This window comes from Lithobates pipiens, unplaced genomic scaffold (assembly GCF_037356315.1).
Source record: "Lithobates pipiens isolate NorthernLeopardFrog02 unplaced genomic scaffold, aLitPip1_a1.2 Scaffold_3, whole genome shotgun sequence".
Lineage (NCBI taxonomy): Eukaryota > Metazoa > Chordata > Amphibia > Anura > Ranidae > Lithobates > Lithobates pipiens.
The window spans coordinates 64863555-64887743 of record NW_027507790.1 but is presented as its reverse complement, the minus strand read 5'-3'; the positions used below and the strand labels follow the sequence as shown (position 1 = coordinate 64887743).

Here is a 24189-nt window from a genome sequence, read left to right as displayed (position 1 = left end):
TATAGCAAACTCAATAGGCATTTGTGGGACTTGTTACGGGGGCTATGAGAAACTGAAAGTGTAGATAATCACAGCATCATCTAAACTAGATAAAATATAACACACCGTTCATAATTTTTACAGTAATCTGTATTTCACCTCTGGTACAGATATACATCCTTTATTTGTTGAGTTCCTTAAAAGTGCCCAGACTTAATATGGTGGCACAGACCTACTTTAATTGGAAGAACAGACAACCTTTCAGTTGTATACTTTAGACTTGGTTTGGATATTGTTAGTGAATCCAAGAAAGCACTGTTTAACACTATGGATGAGCCGAACACCCCCCCGAACACCATTAAAGTCTATGGGACACGAACATGAAAAATCAAAAGTGCTAATTTTAAAGGCTTATATGCAAGTTATTGATATAAAAAGTGTTTGGGGACCTGGGTCCTGCCCCAGGGGACATGTATGAATGCAAAAAAAAAAAAAGTCAGGAGCAGTGATTTTAATAATGTTTAAAGTGAAAAAAAAAATTCCTTTAACCACTTAAGGACCACCTCACGCCGATGTACGTCGGCAGAATGGCACGGCTGGGCACAAGCACGTACCTGTACGTTGCTTTTTAAGTGCCCAGCCGCGGGTCGGGAGCACACTGCCGGCAGCGTGCTCCCAACCAAGTCCTGTGCTCCGTGACCATAGCCGTGGGACCAGCAGACCCGATCGCCGCTGGTGTCCCACTATCGGATCACAGAGCTGAAATACGAGGAGAGGTCTGTGTAAACAAACCTCTCCCCGTGCTTCCCTGTGTGGCTGTCACCAATCGTATGTTCCCTTTTATATATAATCACACCCCCTACAATAAAAAAAACACATAACGTCATACATAACACCTACACTGCCCCCTAGTTGTTAACTCCTTCACTGCCAGTGTCATTTACACAGGAATCACTGCATTTAAATAGCACCGATTGCTGTATAAATGACAATGGTTCCAAAAATGTGTCAAAAATGTCCGATGTGTCCACCATAATAAAAATTGTTGATCGCCGCCACTACTAGTAAAAAAAAAGTATTAATAAAAATGCTATATAACTATCCCCTATTTTGTAAACGCTATAACTTTTGCGTAAACCAATCAATAATCGCTAATTACGTTTTTATTTTCACCAAAAATATGTAGAAGAATACGTATCAGCCTAAACTGAGGGAAAAAAATGTTTATTTTATAAATTTTTTTGGGGATATTTATTATAGCAAAAAGTAAAAAATATTGAATTTTTTTCAAAATTGTCGCTCTATTTTTGTTTATAGCGCAAAAAATAAAAACCGCAGAGGTGATCAAATACCAACAAAAGAAAGCTCTATTTGTGGGGAAAAAAAGGACGCCAATTTTGTTTGGGAGCCACGTCGCACGACCGCGCAATTGTCAGTTAAAGTGATGCAGTAACGAATCCCAAAAAGGGGCTTGGTCCTTTGGCTGCAAATTGGTCCGGGGCTTAAGTGGTTAAATATCATGCCTGGGGGGGTGTCTATAGTATGCCTGTAAAGTGGCACAGTTTTCCCGTGTTTAGAACAGTACCACAGCAAAATTACATTTTTAAAGGAAAAAAGTTATTTAAAACTGCTTGTGGCTGTAATGTATTGTAATGTCTTGTCGGGTCTCGGCATCATAGATAAAACTCATTAAAAAAAAAATGGCATGGGTCCCCCCCAGTCCATTACCCATTTGGGTCTAGTATGAATATTAAGGGGAACCCCAAACCAAAATTTAAAAAATAAATTGCGTGGGGGTCCCCTGCACCAATTTTTATATTTAAAATGGTGTAGGTGTCCTCCTAAAATCAATACCAGACCCTTCAGGTCTAGTATGGATTTTAAGGAGAACCCTGTGCCAAAATAAAAAAAATGGTGTAGGGGTCCCCACAAAATCTATACCCTTATCCGAGCATGCAACCTGGCAGAGGGGAAGATGAGAGAGCTGTCCCCCTGAACCTTACCAGGCCACATGCCCTCAACATGGGGGGTGTGCTTTGGAGTCACCCCCGAAGCACCTTGTCCCCATGTTGACATGTCGCCCCCTCTCTCTCTCCTCATTGGCTCACCACTGGAACCATTGGAACCACTGGCGCCCACTGCTGTCTCAGCTAATGACGGACAGCCGAGGCTCTCCTGCAAAACCGCTGGATAGAGTTGGGGCTCAGGTAAGTATTAGGGGGGCTGAGGGGGGGCTGCTGCACACAGAAGGTTTTTTTATCTTAATGCATAGACTGCATTAGGATAAATAAAATCTTCTGTCTTTAGAACCACTTTAAAAAAAGGAGAGCCTGTAATATCATGTTAAGTTTAACAAATTGGGCCTTGACCTTGGTCAAGAGTGACAAGAACCTCAAGTCTTTCCCTGAGTGCTTGAAGTTTAGGCCTGAGCTTGGGAGTGTTTGTGGATCTCTTCAGGAGAATGAATTTGGGAGAACAGGGTTGCCACCTGTACTGAATATTAATGAGGAACGCTCTAAATAATAAGTATCAAATTACCCACAATGTATAAATATACAAAGAATTAAATGGTAATTATAAAGCAAATATATCAAAAGTGCAAAATATATATGGTACTCTAGAAACTAACAAAGGACCTATATACAATCCAATTTGCAATGTGAGACCAATAAGAATCGTTTTGAAGTGCAGCTGTAGCAAAATAAGTATCCACTCTGTAACCAAGTTCCATAAACCACTATAGGTAATGTGCAATAAAAGGTCCAAATCATCTCTATACTTTGAATACCATCAAATTCATCACCACAAGCTGGACCACCAGTGTTCACACCACCAGAAGCCCCTATGTGTGTCTTCTCAGTGTCTGTGTAGGGGTCAGCTCTGAGGCGGGAAGAAGGCGATGCCTCTTTGATGTTCTGCTGCTTCTGTAGTCCTGCATCTGGTATGGCATGGCTGAGGACTCGAGATGGTCCCATATTGGGCACAGAGGCCCTGAGTAAGCGGGGGGGGAATAAATGCAAAAGATCCTCAACAAATTGTTTCTGCAGGTTTTTGCTTGTTTTCCTACCCTTGGGCATGAGGTTTGGGGGTTGATAGTGCAGTCATCTGTTGAACTCAAGTACACAGGGTCTAGGGAACAGAGCTTTAAGAAGTTGCAGCCTCACAATACAACGTCTTATCCATGCCCCATTTACGTTGAAATGTTGAATTTACATATTGTTCTTTTTAAATACCAGTAAATATATTGTAAAATATTTTCCCACTTTCCTATACAGCAGAAGTAGAGAAGACCCCCCTGGATTTGATCACTAGGCTGGTATTTCGAGAGCAGAGGCATATTTTTTTGCCCATTTCCTTATAAAATATGGGGCTAATAGTCATATAGGTTTGATTCAATTTAACAGGGAACACTTTCTTATAGATTTTTCATATGTCTTGTGTGTTGGATGAGAATTTCTGGGGCGTTCACACATTGTTTATCAAAAACATTCAAAATAGTATATAAAAAGTGGGTCTGTAAATCCTAATCCAGCCAAGGATCACAGGGAGGAATCAATTTGTCAGTGAAGTGAATTTCTTAATGTTCACTCATATCTACAGGAAACTAACAATGCCCTTGTAATGTCTATGTAATGATATGAATAGACATGCAAAGTATTTCATATTTTCAGTGTCACATTAATTTATAAAATCTTCATTACTCTTGAAACTTGGCTGTCATAAATAGCAGTATGATTTATATCTCCATTTTATGGCACTGGGAAATTTTCACACCTAAGTCATTCTGTGCAGACCAGCCAAATAGGTTGAACAACTTAAATGCAGCCCCTAGCTACCTAAGAAAATGTTTGCATATCATTAGATTTTGAAAGAGTAGAAATATCATTGCTTTTTACATATACTGTTCTACCAATTATTCATCTAGCTCTCCAATTTTTACTGCAAACATATGACATTTACATTAATACTCCATTTTTTACAGTGTCAGCATAAAGAATCAGATGAGATTACTTTGGAGATTATATATTCGGTTCTAGATGAATGTAGATGTCAGTTTTTTTACCTTTCCTAAAGAAAATCTATATGACGTGGATTGATAAAGCTGTTCACTAATTTACAAGTCAGGGCAAAGAGCATTGATTATGTGTATATGTCACTAGCCTAGGTCTTTCCTATCCTTTTTAACCAGTTGGTCAAACTGTTCTTTCCATTACTAATAAGCACATTACTACAGACATTGGTTACCATACAACACTAGAGACATTGGTGAATTTTAGTGCTGATTAGTACATTAGGACACATTAGGTCCTCTTAAAAACTACAGAGGTGATCAAATACCACCAAAAGGAATCTCTATTTGTGAGAAAAAAAGTACATCCATTTTATTTGGGTACATGGTCCCACGACCATGAAATTGTCAGCTAAAATAACACAGTGCTGCTTCACAAAAAATGGCCTGGTCATTAAAGGGGTAAAACCTTGCTGGGCTGAAGTGGTTAAGAATGGAGGCGTTGTGGCTGCAAATAGAATGTATGCTTAGTGACGCTTCTACAAATACTATTGTATTGTAATATTTCATACAATACCAAAAAATATTTCAGCGCAGACATGAAAACATGGAAAAGACATATTTGAAAACTTCTTTAACAGATTCAAGGCTGCAGTCTGCAATTTTTCTCAGCACAATCATTCATGCTGGAAAAACATGAATCTATGTTTTCTTTCACAGCTGAGGGCAAACACAGCTCTGCATGATCCTAGCTGAGACTATGCTGTCATTGACACCTTCCTGTCTCTATTAATGAGTATAGTTCCTTATCATGTGATCACTATGTCAGCTTTGACATGATGATCAGTAAATAAACCTTACAGGCAGCAACTGTCAGTGTATCTCTTTCCTTGTGTACTTGCTGTGCACAGAGAAATTTTTTTTTTTTTTATAAAGAGAACAGTACATTGTGTAAAAAAATATTTAAATATTTTAACCACTTCCTCGGGTTTCAGTGGTTATACCAGGATAATGGCTGCAACTACAGGCATCATCCTGGTATGTATCTTTTCAGCTGGTGGTTCCCTTTCAGGCAGAAGTGATTGAGTGGCTTTTTAACCACTTGATCAATTCTGCGGGTTGTGGAATAGGGTGCCATCCCCCTCCCACGGCTACCGTCACTTTTCCCAGGCCCTACTTTCCCATTGCGGAGCTCGGGAGCGATTGCTGCCCTGAACAAAGAGAGAGGAACTGACGTCATTCCTCTCTCTCTGTAACACGGGAAAACGGGAACGATGAGTAGTTTGTCACTTTCAGTTTTGTCTCTTTGGTCGGCCAGGAAAGCAGCCAATCAGATCTGTGTCTGATCAGCTGCATGGGAGGCTATAGAAGAGATTTGGGGTCTAACAGACCTTAGATCTCTCCATAAAGAGGACCGGTCATGGTCCACGCTGTCACAAGGGATGCTGCTCATCTCTTGTGATAGCCATAAACGTAATAATAAAAAAAAAACTGTATAAAATAAATAATAATACTAATTAAAATAAATATATAAAGCGATCCCATCCCACCGTGCTTACGTGCAAATTTGAATGCATATGTAAATGGTGATTGCGCAACACATGTAACATATTGTCTCGAATGTCAGAGTAAGCCCCTGTACACACGGCCGGAGATTTCCACAACCAAATCCGTCGGATTTTGTCCGTCAGATTTAATCTGACGGATTGTTTACGAAACTGTTGCATACACACGGTCAGACTAAGTTGTCGAAAAATCAGATCTTTCAGAATGTGATGACGTAATTTCGTTACGATGGGACTAGATTCAGGCTAGTAGCCAATAGCTTTGATTTAGGAATTTGATCTGAGCATGCGTGGCACTTGGTCCGATCAAAATTCTCTACACATGATCGGATTACGTCCGACCGGCCCAGTTGGTCGGGAAATATTTCCAACATGTTGGAAAATTGGGTCCGAAGGAGATTCGGACGGAATCAGTCCGATGCATACCACACACAGTCGGATTATCTGACGACACGGTCCGATAAGACACATTCCGACGGATTCTCCGACCGTGTGTACGCGGCATAAGAGCAATAATTCTAGCACCAGACTTCCTTTGGAACTCTAAACTAGTAATCTGTAAAGGTGTTTAAAGCATAATCTATGGAGAGTCTTAAGCACCGAAGTTTGCCGCCATTCCATGGGCAGACGCAATTTTAAAGCATGAAATTTTAGGTATCTATCTGTAACATCATCTTTCACATTATACAAAAGAATTGGGCTAACTTTAGTGCTTTTTTTTTTTTTTTTTTAGTTCATGAAAGTGTTTTTTGTTTTTTTCCCAGAAATTGCATTTGAAAAAATGCTGTGCAGATACTGTGTGACATAAAAATTGCAACACCCACCATTTTATTATATAAGGTACCTTGTAAAAAAATATATAATGTTTGGGGGTTCTATTCTAAGTAATTTTCTTGCAAAATAAAGTAGATTTTTACATGTAGGAGCGAATTGCCGGAATTGTCCTGAATGGGAAGTGGTTAAAATGGTGGCACAGCGGTGTAGTGGTTAGCACTCTCACCTAGCAGTATAAAGGGTCACTGGTTCAAATCCCAACCACAACACAACCTGCCTGGAGTATGCATGTTCTTCCCATTCCTGCATGCCCCCCCCCCCCAGGCACCCCAGCCTCCCCCCACACCCCAAAGACATGCAGGTAGGCCAATTGGCCCTAGTGCATGAATGGGGACCCTGGATTGTGGGTTCCTTAAGGGTAGGGACCAATGTGAGTGTGCAATGTACAGGGATAGGGACAACTGTAGACACTCACCCTGGATGGACTGGTGTCTTTATTCAACCTTACTAACTATATAAAATGACTAATATTTTCAGCGTTTAGTTTGTAATAATACATTTAAGAATGATATTTATTAAAACTTTGTCCCAAATAAAAGTTTTAAATGTTCTTAATTCCTTGAGTTCCTGAGACTTCACTCCACTCCTCTAACTCCCAGAGCATTTTTTTTCTTGGAGTCTTGGTTGTGTACCCTATACCTTTTTAACATTTAATGTCTGTCATCATTTAATATACATTGTCTGAATAGATATATCTTTATTTCCTAGGTTTTCATTAGGAAGAAATAGATATCAAATAATTGTAGTTTTTTATGTTAGGTAGCTGACTAGTGGAGCTCAAAATTAATTTAATTTTCGCTTTAGGATAGTTTATATCCCTTTTGTTGCTACATAGCAACATATGCGTAAATTGTTAGTATAACATTAAAGAAGTCTAGTTTCAATGGACACTGGCACAGGCATACTGACACCTTAGGCATATTGGGCACCCACACATCAATGTCCTTTGGTGAAAAATGAGTGAAGGGGAATGCAACAATAATAACGGAAAACATGTTCTTTCTGAAAATACACTATACTTTCCTTAACCACTTGCCGACCGCCGCACGACGATGTACGTCGACAGAATGGCACGGGCAGGCATAAGGGCTTACATGTCCGATCGGGCCCCCGCCCGGTGCCTGCGGCGGTCGGTATTCGTTCGGGAGCGATTCCGGACGAGGGGACGGCCATTCATTCATGGCCACCCCCTCGCGATCGCTCCCGACGAATGAAATGCCAGCGTGACATCACTTCCTCTCCTGTAATGTAAACACAGGAGAGGAAGTGAAGGAATCTCTCCTCGTGTCGGTCTTTTTCGTTCCGGCACGGAGGAGAGAGGATCGGTGAGTTGCACCTAACACTACACTAACAGTAGAACACTCCAGGCACACTTTTCACCCCCCCGATCACCCCCCAATCACCCCCCAATCACCCCTGCCCCCCCCAGTCACAGTGACACCAAGTGCATATTTTTTTTTTTTTTGCATTGGTGTCATTTGTGACTGTAATAACTGTTAGGGCAGTTAGGGTTAGCCCCCTTTAGCTCTAGGGTGCCCCCTAACCCCCCCAATAAAGGTTTAACCCCGTGATCACCCCCCGTCGCCAGTGTCACTAATAAGCGATCGTTTTTCTGATCGCTGTATTAGTGTCACAGGTGACGCTAGTTAGGCAGGTAAGTATTTGGGTTCGCCGCAGCTTTTTATAGCGTCAGGGACCCCCATATACTACCGCATAGCCCCCTGATTGCCCCCCAGTTAACCCTTTCACCAGTGATCACCATATAACTGTTACAGGTGACGTTGGTTGGTTAGTTATTTTTTTTTTGTTTCAGGGCACCCGCCATTTATTACCTAATAAAGGTTTAACCCCCTGATCACCCGGCGGGTGATATAAATTTGAGGGTCAGATAAGGCCTGCGTCGCCCCAGCGTCAGGTTAGTGCCAGTACCGCTAACACCCACGAGCAAAGCATACACCTCCCTTAGTAATATAGTATCTGATCAGATCTATATTAGCGTTGCCTGCATTTTAGGTTTCCCAAAACGCATTGTTAGCGGGATCAGCCCAGATACCTGCTAGCACCTGCGTTTAGCCCCTCCGCCAAGCCCAGCCCAGCCCACCCAAGTGCAGTATCGATCGATCACTGTCACTTACAAAACACAACACACATAACTGCAGCGTTCGCAGAGTCAGGCTTGATCCCTGCGATCGCTAACAGTTTTTTTTGTAGTGTTTTGAAACAGTCGCTGACAGGCTAGGTGCTTTTTTACCTGTGAGTCTCACTAGTGTACCCCTAAATTTAGAGCCCAAAATGGCAAAGCGAAGGTACACTAGTGAACAGGCCTACACGTTTCTGAGCATGACAGATAGTGAAGAGGACGTCACTCATCTGTCAGATTCAGGCTCAGAATACGATCCTGTAGAGGACAGCGGCTCCATGACAGATAGCTCTGACGACCGAGATGAGGCCGCTGCTAAGAACAGGTGTGCCCAATCCCGTATGTATTCTGTTGTTGAGGTGCAGGAACCGCAGGTCACTCGTATGGAGCAGAGACGTACTAGAGCCGCTCAACCTTCTGGTGAACTGGCAAGCACCAGCGGCCTAGTACACCCTGGACCTACATCCAGCACTGCAGTAACACATGGTGACGTGGCGAGTCCCATAAGTGCAGTTCAAGCTGGCGAGGTGGCAAGCACAAGTAGTGTCCCGCTGCCACCAAGAAGAAGACAAAGACAGGCCCGTCGTACCCATAGTGCCCTTCCTGCAGAATTCGCCAATCCTATTTGGGTGCCCACCACTTCTGCAGAACCCGTACTTCCCCCATTCACTGGCCAACCTGGCATTAACGTGGAAACAGTTGATTTTACGACACTTGACTTTTACTCACTGTTTTTCACCGAAGATCTCTATAGATCTATTGTGGACCAAACCAATTTGTACGCTGCTCAACACATCGCCACTATTCCCCAGTCCGCCGTTGCCAGACAATGGAAACCAGTTACGGTTTCCGAATTTAAAATCTTTCTGGGCCTCTCCCTCAACATGGGCATAACCAAAAAGATGAGTTGCGGTCATATTGGTCCATTGACCCAATTCACCATATGCGCGTGTTCTCTGCTTCCATGTCCAGGTCACGATACGAGATGATTTTGCGGTTCATGCACTTCAGCGACAATGAACTCTGTCGTCCTCGTGGAGACCCTGAGTACGATCGGCTCTACAAAATTCGGCCCCTCATAAACCACTTCAACCAACGTTTTGCAGACTTGTTTACTCCCGATCAAGTTGTCTGCGTTGATGAGTCCCTGATTAAGTTTTCTGGTCGCTTGTCATTCAAACAATACGTCCCCAACACGCGTTCCAGATACGGGGTCAAGATGTATAAGCTCTGTGACAGGGCCACAGGCTATACACGTAGTTTCATGGTTTATGAGGGTAAAGATAGTCACGTAGAGCCGGAGAACTGCCCTGACTACATAGGAAGCGCTGGCAAGATAGTGTGGGACATGGTGTCACCCTTATTCGGAAAGGGGTACCACTTGTACGTGGACAATTATTACACAAGCGTGCCACTGTTTAGTCACTTGTTTGATCAGCAGATTGGAGCATGTGGCACCGTGCGACCTAATCGCCGGGGCTTTCCCCAGCGGCTTGTAGAGTCCCGTCTTAGGCTGGGGGAGAGAGCCTGCTTGCGCAGTAATAATTTGCTCGCTATGAAGTGGAGGGATAATAAGAATGTTTTCGTTCTTACCTCCCTTCATGCAGACACGACGGTCCAAATTCCTACGGCGACTGGTATTGTGGAGAAACCCCTCTGTGTCCACAAATATAACCTTAACATGGGAGGGGTGGACCTCAATGACCAGTTTTTGGCGCCGTATCTAGTAGCCCGTAAGGCCAGACGCTGGTACAAAAAAGTGTCTGTTTATTTATTCCAATTGGCTATACTGAATGCTTATGTACTACACAAAGCTTCAGGACGGACTGGATCCTTCCTCAAATTCCAGGAGGATATCGTCAGAGCCCTTCTGTATCCAGGCGGTGCTCCACCTCACCTTCCCCTACCAGATGCAGTAAGCCGGCTGCATGAGAGGCATTATTCTTATGTCCTCCCGAGTACCCCTACCCAACGAGCCCCCCAAAGAAAATGTCGTGTCTGCAGAAAGCGCGGATTTAGGCATGACACCCGTTCTTATTGTCCCCGCTGTCCTGACCAGCCTGGTCTTTGTCAGGGTGAGTGTTTTGAACGCTACCATTCACTAGTTGAGTATTAGCGTAGGGTACAGCATTGCACAGGCAAGGCACACGTTCACAGGGTCTCCCAAGATGCCATCGCATTTTGAGAGACCCAAACCGCTGGAAAAAAATAAAATAAAAAGTAAAAAAAACAAAAAACCAAAAAAAATATAAAATAAAAAAACCAAAAATAGTTGTCGTTTTATTGTTCTCTCTCTCTCTATTCTCTCTCTATTGTTCTGCTCCTTTGTACTGTATTCTATTCTGCAATGTTTTATTGTTAACCATTTTTTGTTTTCAGGTACGCCATTCAGCTGTAGCGTGGATTTATTTATCTTGACAGCAACAGCGTTTGCTCCCACGATACGTAAAGCCACGACTCCAGCGCTGTCGGAGGTGATTTCACCACCACAGTTAAAAAAGAGCATATACAGTGGTGTGAAAAAGTGTTTGCCCCCTTCCTCATTTCCTGTTCCTTTGCATGTTTGTCACACTTAAGTGTTTCGGAACATCAAACCAATTTAAACAATAGTCAAGGACAACACAAGTAAACACAAAATGCAATTTGTAAATGAAGGTGTTTATTATTAAAGGTGAAAAAAAATCCAAACCATCATGGCCCTGTGTGAAAAAGTGATTGCCCCCTAAACCTAATAACTGGTTGGGCCACCCTTAGCAGCAACAACTGCAACCAAGCGTTTGCGATAACGTGCAATGAGGCTTTTACAGCGTCCTGGAGGAATTTTGGCCCACTCATCTTTGCAGAATTGTCCTAATTCAGTTACATTAGAGGGTTTTCGAGCATGAACGGCCTTTTTAAGGTCATACCACAACATCTCAATAGGATTCAGGTCAGGACTTTGGCTAGGCCACTCCAAAGTCTTCATTTTGTTTTCCTTCAGCCATTCGGTGGTGGACTTGCTGGTGTGTTTAGGATCATTGTCCTGCTGCAGAACCCAAGTTCGTTTCAGCTTGAGTACACAAACAGATGGTCGGACATTCTCCTTCAGGATCTCTTGGTAGACAGCAGAATTCATAGTTCCTTTTATCACGGCAAGTCTTCCAGGTCCTGAAGCAGCAAAACAGCCCCAGACCATCACACTACCACCACCATATTTTACTGTTGGTATAATGTTCTTTTTACGAAATAAAGTGTTCCTTCTATGCTAGATATACTTGGACACACACCTTCCAAAGAGTTCCACTTTTGTCTCATCGGTCCACAGAATGTTGTCCCAAAAGTCTTGGGGATCATCAAGATGTGTTGTGGAGAAATTGAGACGAGCTTTGATGTTCTTTTTGCTCAGCAGTGGTTTTCTCCTTGGAACTCTGCCATGCAGGCCATTTTTGCCCAGTCTTTTCCTGATGGTGGAGGCATGAACGCTGACCTTAACTGAGGCAAGTGAGGCCTGCAGTTCCTTGGACGTTGTTGTGGGGTCTTTTGTGACCTCTTGGATGAGTCGTCGCTGCGCTCTTGGGGTAATTTTGGGTGGCCGGCCACTCCTGGGAAGGTTCACCACTGTTCCATGTCTTCGCCATTTGTGGATAATGGCTCTCACTGTGGTTCGCTGGATTGCCAAAGCTTTGGAAATGGCTTTATAACCCTTTCCAGACTGATAGATCTCAATTACTTTCTTTCTCAATTGTTCTTGAATTTCTTTGGGTCTCGGCATGATGTGTAGCTTTTAAGGATCTTCTGGTGGACCTTACTGTGTCAAGCAGCTCCTATTTAAGTGATGCCTTGATTGTGAACAGGTGTGGCAATAATCAGGCCTGGGTGTGGCTAGAGAAATTGAACTCAGGTGTGGACAACCACAGTTATAGTATGTTTTAACAAGGGGGGCAATCACTTTTTCACACAGGGCCATGATGGTTTGGATTTTTTTTCACCTTTAATAATAAACACCTTCATTTACAAATTGCATTTTGTGTTTACTTGTGTTGTCCTTGACTATTGTTTAAATTGGTTTGATGTTCCGAAACACTTAAGTGTGACAAACATGCAAAGGAACAGGAAATGAGGAAGGGGGCAAACACTTTTTCACACCACTGTATGCCGAAGCATGGGGGTATACGGGGTGGAGGAGCGATCTGCTCCTACCTTTTGCGGGAGGATGCCCCCATGCTTCGGCATATATATATTTTAGGCACAGATTGTGTTAAATGTGTTATTTTTTGCGATTTTTTTTTGTATTTGCTTTGCAGGTATGGTAAGTCCTACTGTTATACTGTAATGTTACTTTGTTTTATTGTTAACCATCATTTGCTTAGCAGGTACGCCATTCTGCTGCAGAGCGGATTTATTTATCTTGACAGCAACAGCGTTTGCTCCCATGATACATAAAGCCGCGACTCCAGCACTGTCGGGGGTGATTTCACCACCACAGTTAAAAAAGAGCATATATGCCGAAGCATGGGGGCATAAGGGGTGGAGGAGCGATCTGCTCCTACCTTTTGCGGGAGGATGCCCCCATGCTTCGGCATATATAAATGGTGCATGTATGCCCACCATTAGAAAGTGGGTGGATGAAGGGTGGTATCTAATGGTGGGCATACCCACCGATCAATATTTTTTTTTCGTTCAGCCCACAGGCTGCATGAAAAAAAAATTACAATATATGCCCAACCAGTTCCAGCAACATACTGGTATGTTGCGGGACTTTGAGTGCTTATACCAGAATGATGCCTGCAGGTTTAGGTATCATCTTGGTATCATTCTTTTCAGCCAGCGGTCGGCTTTTATGTAAAAGCAATCCTAGTGGCTAATTAGCCTCTAGACTACTTTTACAAGCAGTGGGAGGGAATGTCCCCCCCCCGCACCATCTTCCATGGTTTTCTCAGGCTCTCCTGTCCCAACAGGGAACCTGAGAATGCAGCCGGTGGTTCCGCCAGCTGACCATAGAGCTGATCAGAGACCAGAATGGCTCCAATCATCTCTATGGCCTAAGACACCGGAAGCTACGAGCATTTCATGACTTAGATTTTGCGGGATGTAAACAGCGCCATTGGGAAATTGGGAAAGCATTTTATCACACCGATCTTGGTGTGGTCAGATGCTTTGAGGACAGAGGAGAGATCTAGGGTCTGATAGACCCTAATTTTTTAAAAAAAGAGTACCTGTCACTACCTATTGCAATCATAGGGGATATTTACATTCCCTGAGATAACAATAAAAATCATAAAAAAATATATATAAATGAAAGGAACAGTTTAAAAATAAAATAAAAAAGCAAAATAAATAATAAAAAATAAATAAATAAAAAAAAACACCCCTGTCCCCCCCTGCTAAGGCGCAACGTGGAACGCAAGCGTTGGTCTGGTGGCATATGTAAACAGCAATTGCACCATGCATGTGAGGTATCACCACGAAGGTCAGATCGAGGGTACTAATTTTAGCAGTAGACCTCCTCCATAAATCTAAAGTGGTCACCTGTAAAGGCATTTAAAGGCTTTTAAAAATGTACGTAGTTTGTCACCGCTGCACGTTTCTGCGCAATTTTAAAGCATGTCATGTTTGGTATCCATGTACTCGGCCTAAGATCATATTTTTTATTTCATCAAACATTTGGGCAATATAGTGATTTTTAGTGCATTAAAATAAAAAAAAGTGTGTTTTTTCCCCAAAAAATGCGTTTGAAAAATCGCTGCGCAAATACCGTGTGAAAAAAAAAAATGAAACACCCACCATTTTAATCGGTAGGGCTTTTGCTTTAAAAAAACACTTCATGTTTGGGGGTTCAAAGTAATTTTCTTGCAAAAAAAAATATTTTTTCATGTAAACAAAAAGTGTCAGAAAGGGCTTTTTCTTCAAGTGGTTAGAAGAGTGGGTGATGTGTGACATAAGCTTCTAAATGTTGTGCATAAAATGCCAGGACAGTTCAAAACCTCCCCAAATGACCCCATTTTAGAAAGTAGACACCCCAAGCTATTTGCTGAGAGGCATGTCGAGTCCATGGAATATTTTATATTTTGACAAAAGTTGCGGAAAAAAGACATTATTATTATTATTTTTTTTTTTTTTTGCACAAAGTTGTCATTAAATGATATATTGCTCAAACATGCCATGGTTATATGTAAAATTACACCCCAAAATACATTCTGTTGCTTCTCCTGAGTACGGGGATACCACAAGTGTGAGACCTTTTGGGAGCCTAACCGCGTACGGTACCCCAAAATCCAAGCACCACCTTCAGGATTTCTAAGGGTGTAAATTTTAGATTTCATTCCTCACTGCCTATCACAGTTTCGGAGGCCATGGAATGCCCAGATAGCACAAAATCCCCCCAAGTGACCCCATTTTGGAAAGGAGACACCCCAAGCTATTTGCCGAGAGGTATGGTTAGTATTTTGCAGACCTTCATTTTTGTCACAAAGTTTTGAAAATTGAAAAAAAGAAAAAAAATATACATTATTTTTTTTTCTTCATTTTCAAAAACAAATGAGAGCTGCAAAATACTCACCATGCCTCTCGGCAAATAGCTTGGGGTGTCTACTTTCCAAAATGGGGTCATTTTGGGGGGTTTTGTGCTATTTTGGCATTTTATGGCCTTCAAAACTGTGATAGGTAGTGAGGTGTAAAATCAAAAATTTACACCCTTAGAAATCCTGAAGGCGGTTCTTGGTTTTCGGGGCCCCGTACGCGACTAGGCTCCAAAAAAGTCCCACACATGTGGTATCCCCGTACTCAGGAGAAGCAGCAGAATTTATTTTGGGGTGTCATTTCACATATGCCCCTGGCATGTGTGAGCAATATATCATTTAGTGACAACTTTGTGAAAAAAAAATAAAAAAAAATAAAAGTTTGTAATTTTCCCGCAACTTGTGGCAAAATATAAAATATTCCATGGACTCAACATGCCTCTCAGCAAATAGCTTGGGGTGTCTACTTTCTAAAATGGGGTCATTTGTGGGGGTTTTGTGCCATCTTGGCATTTTATGGCCTTCAAAACTGTAATAGGTAGTGAGGCGTGAAATCAAAAATGTACGCCCTTAGAAAGCCTGAAGGCGGTTCTTGGCTTTCGGGACCCCGTACGCAGCTAGGCTCCCAAAAAGTCCCACATATGTGGTATCCCCGTACTCAGGAGAAGCAGCAGAATTTATTTTGGGGTGTCATTTCACATATGCCCATGGCATGCGTGAGCAATATATCATTTAGTGACAACTTTGTGAAAAAAAAATAAAAAATAAAAAAGTTTGTAATTTTCCCGCAACTTGCGGCAAAATATAAAATATTCCATGGACTCAACATGCCTCTCAGCAAATAGCTTGGGGTGTCTACTTTCTAAAATGGGGTCATTTGGGGGGGTTTTGTGCCATCTTGGCATTTTATGGCCTTCAAAACTGTAATAGGTTGTGAGGCGTGAAATTAAAAATTTACGCCCTTAGAAAGCCTGAAGGCGGTGCTTGGATTTCGGGGCCCCGTACGCGGCTAGGCTCCCAAAAAATCCCACATATGTGGTATCCCCGTACTCAGGAGAAGCAGCAGAATTTATTTTGGGGTGTAATTTCACATATGCCCATAGCATGTGTGGGCAATATATCATTTAGTGACAACTTTGTGAAAAATGTATAAAGTTTGTAATTTTCCCGCAACTTGTGGCAAAATATAAAATATTCCATGGACTCAACATGCCTCTCAGCAAATGTTAAAAAAAAAATGTGAACAGCTTTGGTGTAAGCAGTTATTATTTTTTTTTAATCCACAAGTATCAAAACAGCAGTAAATATAATGTTATTTGGACGGCTTAATAGTACTGAACAGTACTGATATGGGTAACATTGTTTTCTGTGCTATTATTTCTTTTCAAGGTGAGAGCAGCTTTCAAACACAAAACAAAGGTGTGGTCGCTCACCAGTAGCTCAATTCGCAACATCAATGTGAAGCCTTTCAACTCTGATGTAGTAAGTACAGTTAATGGGTTTTATAGGGCACAGCGCTAACTGTCTTGTGGGTCATTCATTCTTTTACTGCCACACTTGTATAAAGGCAATTACAAAAGAAAGTGATTACATAATAACACACAGTGAGAAAAAGCCAACTCCAAATGAAAGCAATGTTTACAAGAATATCAAATAAAGCTGTTTCTTTTTTTTTTTTGTGGAAATCTTATATAACCCCCCCAAGCTAGTCCGGTAAGGTAAGGATGCTGAAAACAGTGCACTTTCTAAAAAGAAAATAAGAAAAAAAGAAAATCATACAAGAAGAACATGATACAAATTAAAAACAACCCAATTAGATTTTAACGGCAGCACAGAAATTTTAATAAATAGACAATGTCTTTTATGCTGGTATTTTGCTATGACTAATGCCGCATACACACGACTGAACTTTCCGGCAGAAAAGGTCAGATGGAATCATTCCGTCGGATATTAAGATCGTGTGTGGGCTTCATTTGACTTTTTTCTTCAAAAAGTCAGAGGGACCTAGAAATAGAACATGTTTCAAATCTGTCCAACGGAATCAATCTGGAAAACCATTTGCCTGTATGCTGGTCCGACGAACCAAATATGACGCTAAGGCAGCTATTGGCTACTGGCTATTGAACTTCCTTTTCTAGTCCCATCGTACGTCATCACGTTCAAAACGAACGGACTTTGGTCCGTTCGTGTGTGGGCAAGTCCGTTCGGTCAGAAGTCTGTTGTAACTCCATCGAGAATGTCCGTCAGAACTCCGTCGGGTAGACTGTCGGACCTTTTCTGCCGTAAAGTCCCGTCGTGTGTACGCGGTATAAAAAAGTTCACCTCAGTATGTTATGTATTAGACATCATGGGGTTGATTTACTACTGTTAAAAAAGCTATTTGCTTTACAAGGGAAATTGGACTGTGCAAATGAAAGATATAGCTGAGAGCTTTGTGAATGTGGTGAAATTTCACTTTGCAAAGAATGCCCAATCACATGCAAGGAAAACTAAAAATAGCAGTTTGAACAAGTCAAAAGAGCTTCACCTCATTACAGGCAGTCCCCGAGTTACAAACATCCGACGTAAATATGACTTATACTTACAAAGGGAGGCAAACAACAGGAAGTGAGAGGAAATTTACACCTAGAAAGGGAAAACCACTCCTGTAAGCCCCTGTACACATGGTCAGAAATTCCGACGGAAAAGGTCCGCTCGGACCATGTTGTCGGATAATCCGACCGTGTGTGGGCTCTATCAGACTTTTTCCGTCGGAATGTCCGACCAACAAAGTTTGAGAGCTGGATATAAAATTTTCCGACAACATGATCCGATCGGACTTTGTCCGATTGTTTGTAGAGAATTCCGATTGGATAAAGTGCTACGCATGCTCAGATAAAATTACGAGACCAAAGTTATTGGCTACTAGCCACAACGTAGTCCTGTCATAATGAACGAATGTCATCACGTTCTGAACGATCGGATTTTCCGACAACTTTGTCTGGCCGTGTGTATGCAACATCAGTTTCGGACAAAATCAGTCGGAAAAAATCAGACGGATTTTGTTGTCGGAATGTCCGACCATGTGTACAAGAGTTACCATGGGAAAGTATCTGGGGCAAATTTCCTTGCAAAATTAACAGTCTATTTGGTTTTAGCAAATTATTTTTCCAACCAGCTCCAAATCTCTTTTGCATCCTGATTAGTTGTGTTATCAAATGTGCAAGTTCCCACTGATATTCCTTCAATAACCACTGCGGCTATCACACCTGTTTACTCCCCCCATGGACCAGACCATGTTTTCACGTTTCTGTTGTGTCTATTCATGAATCTTTAATGTTGTACAGGCATACCCCTTTTTTAAGTACACAATGGGGTTTGTTTACTAAAGCTGTAAAGTGCAAAATCAGGCTCACTTCTGCATAGAAACCAATGAGCTGCCAGGTTTTATTACAAGAGCTTAATTGAGCAAGCTGGGGTTAGAAGCTCATTGGTTTCTATGCTTCTATAAGTGAGCCTGATTTTGCACTTTCCAGCTTTAGTAAACAAACCCCATTGTGTACGTAAGAGTGGGGTATGCCTATAATTACTCATGATAATGAATTCATACATACTGTATACATACTGTATATTTTTTGGGGGGGAAAAAACAGGACTTTCTTGTGACCCTAAAGTACTCTGAGAATTTTCTGAATGTATTTGCATTTTAAGGGGGAAAAATAGTAAATATCTGAAAAAATAAATTTTTTCAAGTTTGATCAGTAATATTTTTAACACAAGTACCATTGCTGTGGGGAAAACATATACATTTTATTCTGCTGCTTGTTCTATTTACTGCAACATTAAAATTACATTTTTGGTACAAACCATGTTAAAGTTATTTAGAAAAGATTGAATATATATATATATATTTATTTTTCACATAATGCTTTAGTAATTTAGTAATTTAGTAATTTAGTAATTTAGTAATTTAAAGTTCTTACTGATTTAAAACAGATTTACCCTAAACCACATATGTTTTAACAGATAAAAGATAATAATATATATATGCGCTTTATGATATATATATTTTTTTCAACAAATTATTTAAAATACAAACATGGAACAGGAGATAAAACTGTTAAATAGTGCTGATTAAAGCAGGTTGATCTTCTGAAATGAATGGGTTAAAGCGGAGTTCCAGTCATTTTTTTTTTTACATTAATCAGCAGCATTAAATATAAATAACAACCTCTGGAATTTTTTCTTTTTTACTCACTTTTTCTGGTCTGTTGCTATGGGGTCCCTCGTAATCTGCCTCTTCCTCTCCAAGGCGCCTGATGTAATTTCCCTCAGCACCCGTGCTCGCTAGTGCTCCTGGGAGATTTCTGCCATCATTTCCCAGGAGTCACTGGGCAGCACCGAGGGCTTAGTTGCCATGACAATGGGGGTGGGCACTTCCGACAATGCCGCCCTTTGTGATGGCAATATCAGAAGTGTACGGCACTGTGCTGTACACACTGCGCATGTGCGAGAATGGGCGGTGCATGCTGGTAGCTCAGCGGCACAGGAGCCCGGAAGATACTGCTTGTGGGCTTCACATGTCCACAAGCACTATGGAAACTTGTACAAAACAGGGATATAAGATATATTCCTCTCTAAAATCGGAAATCGAGTGCCGATTATTAACACAAACGTGAGTGCTTTAAATATCCATTATAAACAAGATATGGATATTAAAAAAAAATTAAAAAAACTGTGGGAACTCTGCTTTAAGTAGTAAAAAGTAAAAATAAGGGCATGTCCTGGTTAGTTAACCACTTAAGCCCCGGACTATTTGGCTGGCCAAAGACTGGAGCACTTTTTGCGAATCGGGACTGCGTTGCTTTAACTGACAATTGCGCGGCCATGCGACGTGGCTCCCAAACAAAATTGACATCCTTTCTTTCCCACGAATAGAGCTTTCTTTTGGTGGTATTTGATCACCTCTGCGGTTTTTATTTATTGCTATATAAACATTTTTTACTTTTTGCTATAATAAATCCCCCCAAAAAATATATAAAAAAACATTTTTTCCTCAGTTTAGGCCGATACATATTCTTCTACATATTTTTGATCAAAAAAAATCACAATAACCGTTTATTGATTGGTTTGCGCAAAAGTTATTGCGTTTACAAAATAGATGATAGTTTTATGGCATTTTTATTAATATTATTTTTTTTTATTAGTAATGGTGGCGCTCAACGATTTTTTTTTGTCACTGCAACATTATGGTGGACACATCAAACACTTTTGGTGGGATTTTGGGACCATTCACATTTATACAGCGATCAGTGCAATTAAAAATACATTGATTACTGTGTAAATGTGACTGGCTGTGAAGGGGTTAACCCCTAGGTGGTGCTATAGGGGTTAAGTGTGTCCTAGGGAGTGATTCTAACTGTGGGGGAGGGGGGTTGTGTGTGACACAACACTGATCACCGCTCCCAATTACAGGGAGCGGTGATCAGTGACAGTGTCACTAAGCAGAACGGGGAAATGCTTGTTTACATTAGCATTTCCCTGTTCTTCCTCTCCATGAGATGATCATGGGTATCCCCACAGACATTGAGTCACGAAGCTCCCGGTGGGCGCACGCCCACAACCCGCCTCTTAAAGGGCAACATACAGGTACGTGATTCTGCCTGTACATGCCCTTCTGCCACAGTATATCTGCGTGAGGCGGTTGGGAAGCAGTTAAGAGTTAACTAACTTCCTGTGCACACAATAAACATTCTTTTGTGTCAGCTGCAGCTCTCTCTCTTATAGATTGTTACCTGTCAGGGAACAGAGGAGATAAGATAGCTAGTGAATTACTTTTGCTTTGGTTAATAAATGTTACACTGGATGATCGCTACGATTGGCTGTCAGATTGATTATTCAATGAGGAAGGCTTCTGACTGGCTCCCAAACATAGTATTGAGAGCTCATGTTTCTACAGACACCAGGTATCACAGAACTGTGCATGGGAGTGAGCAGGGAAGATAAGAAACTGCAGGAAGTCTCCTGGACATATAGGAGACACCTTGTGTACAGAGGAGGGGGTTTATGGATGTTTGTAACCCACCGAAGGTAGGCAACCTGATATATGGAAAAAAAGTCTTGCAAATCTCTAACATAGTCTATATGAGAGAATGTTGTTATAGTATTCTGACCATTCCAGTATAAGAAAGCTATTGTAAAACAAAGATCATTGGAGGAAAGTAGGTATTGGGGACATGTATTTGTGCTAAATATGAATAAGTAAATAGATAAATAATTGCTAGCCCTCCCTAACCGCACCAACACATAATAACAATATGGCGGAGCCCGCCCTTATAAAGAAAGGAGGCTGGGTTATCCCTTACTTCAAATGTTTGGTTCTTGTGACTCAAAAAGCCAGAAGTAAAGCCTTTTTATCACTCCAGGATAGGTTGTTCCTTTCTGGGGGAAAACCTGCAAAGCGTCTGGTCAAAAGTTCACCATTTGCAAACTTAGTAAATTCCAGGGATTCACCACAAACCCAATTGTAGCGTCCAACCTAAACCACATACCAATTTCGATAGTTCAAATGAAGGAGCTCCTCTCTTCCTTGCTGTTTCTTCGTTGCTTGTTAAAGCTGAAGTTAAGGAGTGGGAACTGCACCAAAGAAATCATTGTCATGCAGGAGAAATCTGCAGCTAGGACCTTAGAGTATACGCTAAATTTCAGCCAGTAATGGAGATTCAGTTTTCTGTTCATTCGTCCTTCATCCTTTATCACGTGCCCGTTTTTATATGTAGCCTCAAAAAATAACCTAATCTTTACTTTTAATTGTTAGTTACTTCACATGAATATAGCGTTCATTCTTTATTCACATGTATGATGCTAGAATGCAAAAGGTTTCTCTTGTGAGGGAAAAATTGGCATCTTATGTGACATGGACAGCTTTGTTTGTCTTCCAGATGAATGGGAACAGAGCCAATACATCTCCAACCAAGATGAATACGTGGGACAAAAGCAGCAATTCCGCCAACCGAATTGACTTGTCTGCAGTCTGATCATAAGAGGGATTTTGCCAAGAAAAAAAAAAAAAATCACTGGAGGCCTTCATGTATATGTTTGTCTTCTCTCATGCAGCTAAAGGCTCCTTCTCCTCCCTTTTAATAATCATAAGTATCTTCTGCCATGTTTTACTACAGGGAGGGTTTTAGTTTCCTAGCCTGAAGAAACCAATTTGTCTTCAAGCAGAGACAACTTCAAAGACACAGCTCTAAACAACTGTTGCTCACCATGGCAGTAAGTGCCAGGATGCCTTAGAGATTGTATTGAGCTACGTATCTACAAAACACCATAAAAAATAAAATGATGTTATATTGTGCAATACACTTTCATATAAAACTAATTATTGCAGGATTACTTTCCTGTGACTTCAGTGACTTTTATGAAAGACAGTTCACAGCTTTCTCCGAAAAATCCTCCTCACATGCACCAAATCTTGGATAGACTCTGTAATGAAAAAAACATTGTTTTGTTTATCTGTGCTCTGCTCACTATCCTCTTCGTTCTATTAATTTATGAAACACTTGTATTGGTAGAGACAGGTAATACATCGGGGGATCTTTTTAAAGTAAACAATTTTCTTTTCTGTACTTTAGTGCTGTGAATAAACTGGTAGCATGACCACCGACATGTTACATCTTTACAAAAGACGAAGTGTCCATGTGAGACACAAAAGCTTTTATCTGTGTTATCTTATGTGTTTTCTCAACCATAGACTTTGGTTAAGAAGTAATTTAAAGTGGGTGGCAACTGCTCTTCTTATCTTTTTATGTAGGAAACTAGTATTTCTTCTATTAAATTTCACTTAAACTGACCAAAGTAAGGTTTTGTTGTGTATAACAAATATTTTTTTTTTTATCTGGGCATTTTGTAAATTGTTACCAATGATTGTAGAAGAGATGAATTACTCTGTATGAAAAATCCATGATTTATTTGAAAACAACTTTTGACTTAACAAATGTTCTGAATGTTGTGTGCTATTCTCACAAACACATGGTGGTGTATCCATGCAGAACAATTGGAATGTCTTCACGTCAGAAGTGATATTTAACCAACAATGCACTTTCATAAGATGTCCCATAAATCCTTAGCAATCCTTAATAAAAGTACAGATTTTATAAACATATCAAGAAAAGATTATGCTAACTGACCTACCAAGGCTCATCCATTGCCCTCAATGGCCTAGCCTTATAAGATAATGGTTGTTATTACTTTAGTAGTTTGCTGGATACATCTGTTTTTCTCTATGGATGGGCTTGGCACAATCATTTTAGAAGCCAGTGCTTGATGCCTCAAACACTGAAGTCCTGGGCAGGACACATTCCATTTGCCTGCATCTGGTATCAAGTAGCTGCAGGTGCACATCCATTACACTCTGTGAATTGCTCACATGCCTCTTTTCCTCTTTTCAACCTCCTATGCGAATACCACCCTTGTAACAGTTAGAGCATGGTTACTGTATGTGCACACCTTCCTCCATATGCGTCTTTATACATGCATTGAGATACAATAAGCACGTTAACAAACAGTAAAATCCAAGAGCATTAGTTATTAATATTATGTGCTTTCTCCAGAATAATATGATGCATATATATATATATATATATATATATATATATATATATATATATATATATCCCACTTTTGAGTACACAATAGGGTTTATTTACTAAAGCTGGAAAGTGCAAAATAGGGCTCACTTCTGCATAGAAACCAATGAGCTTTGAACCCTAGCTTGTTCAATTAAGGTTTGGTAATTAAACCTGAAAGATCATTGGTTTATATGCAGAAGTGACCCTGATTTTGCACTTTCCAACTTTAGTAAATAAACCCCATTGTGTACTTAAAAGTGGGGTATATATATATATATATATATATATATATATATATATATATTTTTTTTTTTTTTTTTTTTTTTTCGTATACATAAAGTACAAGTAATTTCAAAATGAGTAGCATTCCTGGATAACAGGATAACATCTACAATGCTTGCACTGTATGTAAATATATATATATATATATATATTCAGTATCTCACAAAAGTGAGTACACCCCTCATATTTTTGCAGAAATGACACTTTGTGCAGGGACAGTTCTAAACACGGGAAACATGCGCCCCTTTACAGGCATACTATAGACACCTCCCAG

At 40.8% G+C, this 24189-nt stretch overlaps 1 protein-coding gene across 2 annotated transcripts in view; it reads left to right on the top strand.

The window, feature by feature from the left end:
• The window catches only part of ADGRD1 (adhesion G protein-coupled receptor D1), an 843751-nt gene extending 820132 nt beyond the window's left edge, over window positions 1-23619 (top strand). For both annotated transcript variants that reach the window (XM_077461779.1, XM_077461778.1), the window contains 2 exons: window positions 16414-16506; window positions 21945-23619. In XM_077461779.1, coding sequence (XP_077317905.1) covers window positions 16414-16506; window positions 21945-22040 — 189 coding nt within the window. In that variant the 3' untranslated portion in view covers window positions 22041-23619. The remainder of the gene's footprint in view (window positions 1-16413; window positions 16507-21944) is intronic.
• The last annotated feature ends 570 nt before the right edge of the window (window positions 23620-24189 follow it).